At 44.7% G+C, this 4,698-nt stretch overlaps 1 protein-coding gene across 1 annotated transcript in view; it reads right to left on the reverse strand.

The window, feature by feature from the left end:
- Window positions 1–2,935: 2,935 nt before the first annotated feature.
- CAMTA1 (calmodulin binding transcription activator 1) overlaps window positions 2,936–4,698 on the reverse strand; it is a 1,380,526-nt gene continuing 1,378,763 nt past the window's right edge. Inside the window, exons 24-25 of the mRNA XM_006885914.1 lie at window positions 4,518–4,584; window positions 2,936–3,162 (exon numbers count right to left, since the gene is read on the reverse strand). Of these exons, the coding sequence (XP_006885976.1) occupies window positions 2,936–3,162; window positions 4,518–4,584 (294 nt within the window). The remainder of the gene's footprint in view (window positions 3,163–4,517; window positions 4,585–4,698) is intronic.

Genomic DNA, 4,698 nt, shown 5'->3' on the forward strand with positions numbered 1-4,698 from the left:
ATTTAAGGAAGGGCAGAATTAGATTGGGTTTCAGCATGAAATTCATCAAATTAAATCAGAATGTGACTATATGTTTCAATAAGAGAATTTAGCATTGCTTTTTAAGGCAATTAAATGACAACAAACTAGGTATCTTTGTTGGATAGTAACAGTCAATTTCTCAAGTAACCTTCCATCATGGAAGGTATATGCAGTGCAGAACACAAAATTGTATGACAATCTTACAACTTGAAAATCCTACAAACATTGATTTGTTGGGCTACAGCATCTGCCTGTAGGGTGTCAATGGGCAGTAGTAAGGGATGAACTTTCCAGGGGCTTATTCAGGCTGGATCACTAGCAAGTACTGACAAAGCATTTGGATTACAAATCTAGTTAGAAAGATTGGTTCTGGCTTTAACAATTTAAAAACCTAACTCATAAACTTCTATAGCCCTATTTTATAAAGTGGTTCTTAGGAAATATTGTCAGGGAGGAGTCTATGTGCTTTAAAATTTGATTGGCTATTGGAAAAATCTGACATCTATTTAGATGAAGGCTTCAAGAAAACAGGACACATGTTTGTTCTATGTATGATATTCTCAGAAGCCCTGTTTGCATAATAATTAAGCACTTGACTGCTAACCAAAAAGTTGGTGTTTTAGGTCAGGAGGAAAGATTTGGTGATATGCTTCTATAAAGATTAAAGCCCAGAACATCCTATTGAGTCTGAGCCATTCACTCTGTTACATAATGTCACTACAAATTGAAGTCAACTTGACTACACCCAACAACGATATAATAATACGGTTAAAAAACATTTTATATTGATGATACTTTTTCTAAACAGCATTATTTCCAGAGAGCTCTGATTGGTCAAAATGCATGTTTCCAACATTTCAAAGTAATAATACCTCATCCACTTGGTTTTGTGTCTGCTGCAGTCTTCGACTGCTGCCAACAGCAGCACTTGAACCTGCAGGTGCACCTGTAGACCTAAAATAAAGAAAGATAAGAGCATGAATAAATAATTCCAAATGTCGCTGTTATGTCATGTAAAGTTGCCTGTGACTCATAGTGAGCCTATGTACAACAGCTCTGAAGCCTGCCCTATTCTGAGCCAGTCAAACTCTGACATACTAAACCCCATGGACCCAGTTACTGTATCAATCCATCTCCTCTGGGGTCTTTGTGTCCTGCACTGTCCTTCCACCCTTTCAAGCATGATGTCCTTCTCCAAGAATCGGACTCCCCGGCTACGTGCCCAAAGTATGTGAGACAGAGTTTCAAAATGCTAGCTTCTAAGAAGAAACTTGGTTACACCCTCTCCAAGACAGACTTGTTTCCTTGGAGATCCATGGTATGTTCAAGACTCTTCTCCAGTACCACAACTCAAAAGAAAACATTATTTTTCTGTCATCCTTAGTCATTGTCCAGTTCTCAGATGCATAGCAAGTAACTGCAAAGACTATGGCCTGGATTAGGCACACCTTAGTCTCTAGACTGACATCTCTGCTTCTCTGTACTCTGGAGAGGTCTCTGACAGCAGATTTTCCCAGTGCAATTTGCCTTTTGATTTCCTGACAGCTGGTGCCAAGAGTGCTGAAGGTAGAGCCAAGCAAGCTATAACTGCTAACAACTGCAATCTTCTCCATTTATCATGGTGCTACCAATTGGCCCAGTGATGAGAATCTTCGTCTTCCTGATGTTGAGCTTCAATTCATATTGAAGACTACAATCCTTGATCTTCTGTAGAAACACTTCAGGTCCTTCTCAATTTCAGCAAGTAAGGTTGTGTCATCTGCATCATGTATGTTGTTAATTAGTCTTTTAATCTTGACATCACATTCCTCTCCTCATAAAATCCAGCCTCCCCATCTCACTCCCCGATTTAAAATCCTACTACACTGCCGTGGTAGTCAAGACAGCATGGTACTGGTACAATGACAGACACATAAGATCAATGGAATAGAATTGAGAACCCGGAAATCAGCCCATCTATTTATGGTCAACTGATTTTTGACAAGGAGGTGAAATCAGTGAAGTGGGGAAACGACAGCCTTTTTAACAAATGGTGTTGGCAAAATTGGAAAACTATCTGCAGAAGAATTAAACAAGATCCCCACCTCACTTCATATACAAAAACCAACTCAAGGTGGATCATTGACCTAGTACTAAAACCAAGGACTATAAACGTCATTCAAGAAAAGCTTGGAAGAATTTTAGTAGTCCTAATCCACAACATAAAGAGTCTTCCAAGTATTCTGAAAAATTTAAAACAGAAGATAAAATACCCTTTGTGGGTGAGCAGCAAATCTTAAGTCGAGGTGGACAAAAGGAGAGATAGTCCTTGTGATTCTTAATCATTCTGATTCTCAGTTACCACTTGAGACACTACTAAAATAGCAAATTTGCTTATAAAAAAAGAGAAGATCCGTATCTTTTTAAGGTCTGCTACTCGTTGTTATAGTAAGGGTACTTTTGCCTTTTCAAGTAGCTATTGCTTTTAATAATGAAAGTGCCTCAAGACAGGGCAGAGGTCTTTCCCCTGGCAATTTCCGGTGTTCTGCATAATGCCTGGGTAGGCGCTCAACAAGGCAGGTAGTCGCTACTCCTCTTAGAAACTTAGCGGACAGAAAAGAAGGGGCGAGGGCGGAGTTGTGGTAGGGTGGGGTGGGTGCGGACAGACTGTCTTCCTCCGGAAAATTCGGGGGCCTCCGGCCTCTGCCTCTTCCGCGTCTGCCAGCCACCCGCCGCCTACTGCCCGCCGGACCCTCTAGACTAGCCCGGCCGGGCCTCAGCGGCCACCCGGGGGCACTGCCCACCCAGCCCTCGAAATCACGCGCTCGCGGCCGTGGCTCGCGTCCGAACAGCGGACACAAGCACTGGTCCCCGCGTGGCTCCCAGACACAGGCCGCTGTTCCCGGGACCCGAAGCCGCCCAGTGTTGGGTAGCATCACTCACATTTTGGCGGTGGCGGTGGCGGTGGCGGTGGCTGCGGCAAAGAGGAAAGAAGGATCGACAGCAAAATATAGAACACCAGCTGGGAAGGGGCGGTGATGACGCCACTGGGCGGGACCGAGCAGGACGCTGGGACGGCCGTCGAGGGCGCGCCGGAAGTGGACGGAGCGTTTCCCAGATGGGCGTGGTCAACTGCGTCCCCGCCCTCAGGAGGCAGGCCACCTGGTTGCAGAAAGTACCTTTTTACTGGTTATGGAGTCCTAGGCTCCTTGTGTGTTGGCCTCAGTAAGCAGGCCGCCCGATCTCATGGAAGCGAAATGGGAACGAGCCAGTTGGCTACATGCTCAATACATATGGTCTCCCCTGTGGTGCATTAGATTGAAGTTGGGGGGCTTTTTTTTTATTCTGGACCTATGAACTATTATTTGGCTGGGCCTATTTGCTTCTGCTTACCGTCCCGCCTGGGTCTTGGAGAAAGGGCAGCCAGAGTCTCTGCTTCTCAGAGGCAAAGATGATGAAACTTCGTCTCACTTTGGGCATGTTAGGAGAGGCTATTCCTTGGACAAGGATATCTTGCATGGAAAACTGGAGGGTCAGCGAAAATGGGGAAGACCCTCAGATAGATTGACATAGAAGCTGCAGCAGAGATCAAGTTTATCAGAAATGCTAAGGATGGCACCGGATCAGTCAGAGTTCCGATATAGTGTTCAAAGGGTCAAAGTCAACATCACTTCACCACCACCGATCACTTCACCAGATCACTTCACCACCACCGTCCTACATTAACCTAGCAGTTTTGGGAACACCACGTTTTCCAAGGATTTGTTAACATACAATGTTACTATCTGCCAAATCCACTGTGACCTTATGAATAAACGGCTCTGAACCTTGCCCTAATTCTGAGCCAACCTCACCATCTCCAATATACCAGCCCCCTCGGCAAAGCTTCTCTTGCACCGGTCGCCTATCCAGTCAAGCATGATAGTAAGCCCATTTCTGGTTTAGGTTTCCTCTCCACATACTCACACGACACAAGTATTTCTCATTAAAGTTTACGGAAACCTTGACAAGAGTATAGGCTTTGAATTGAAGGAGGCACAATTCTGAATGCAGTGTTAACTGTTTTGAGTTTTTGTACTAAGATGAAAAAAAGATTCACTATGATGCAGCAACTTGGAAATGAACTTCTCTTCCATCTTCCTGTGTCAATGATTAATTTGCAAAAGGAATTTCTAGTAGTAAATAATATTACTAGAGGATATGGGGTTTTGCATTGATATAGCAGTTAAAACCTCTGCAGGCAGTGGCGGGCAATACAAACACAATAATACAGGGCACATGATACTCACACTCCAGCCAGTGTGTGTGTTTTGAGGCATAGATGGAAGTCAGATTGACCCAATTTTGAGGGAAAACAAGCAAGAAAAATAACCACTAACAGCTGTGGGCTCTAGGAAACCTTGAGGACTCATGGGTTAGAGGGCCCATGATGTAAAATTGGTCTGGTGTTAGCATAGGAAGAAGACTGACGTAAGAACTATTAGGGAGAGAAAGAAGATGTACATTAAGACTGGAACAGTGAGAGTGAGGCAGCGCCAGCGAGAGCAACGCAGTGCGAGAACACTGCTGCCAGACGGGGTTCCACTGCGAGAGGGGCCGGGAAGAGACCCAGGAAGAACAGCAGCCAGACACCTACTGTGGAACTCCAGAGGAGTGAAGACTGTGAGACCCCAGAGGAACGAAGACTACCTGACACTG

Source organism: Elephantulus edwardii, unplaced genomic scaffold (genome assembly GCF_000299155.1).
Source record: "Elephantulus edwardii isolate Elephantulus edwardi_28Jun2011 unplaced genomic scaffold, EleEdw1.0 scaffold00045, whole genome shotgun sequence".
In the NCBI taxonomy this organism is placed as follows: Eukaryota; Metazoa; Chordata; class Mammalia; order Macroscelidea; family Macroscelididae; genus Elephantulus; species Elephantulus edwardii.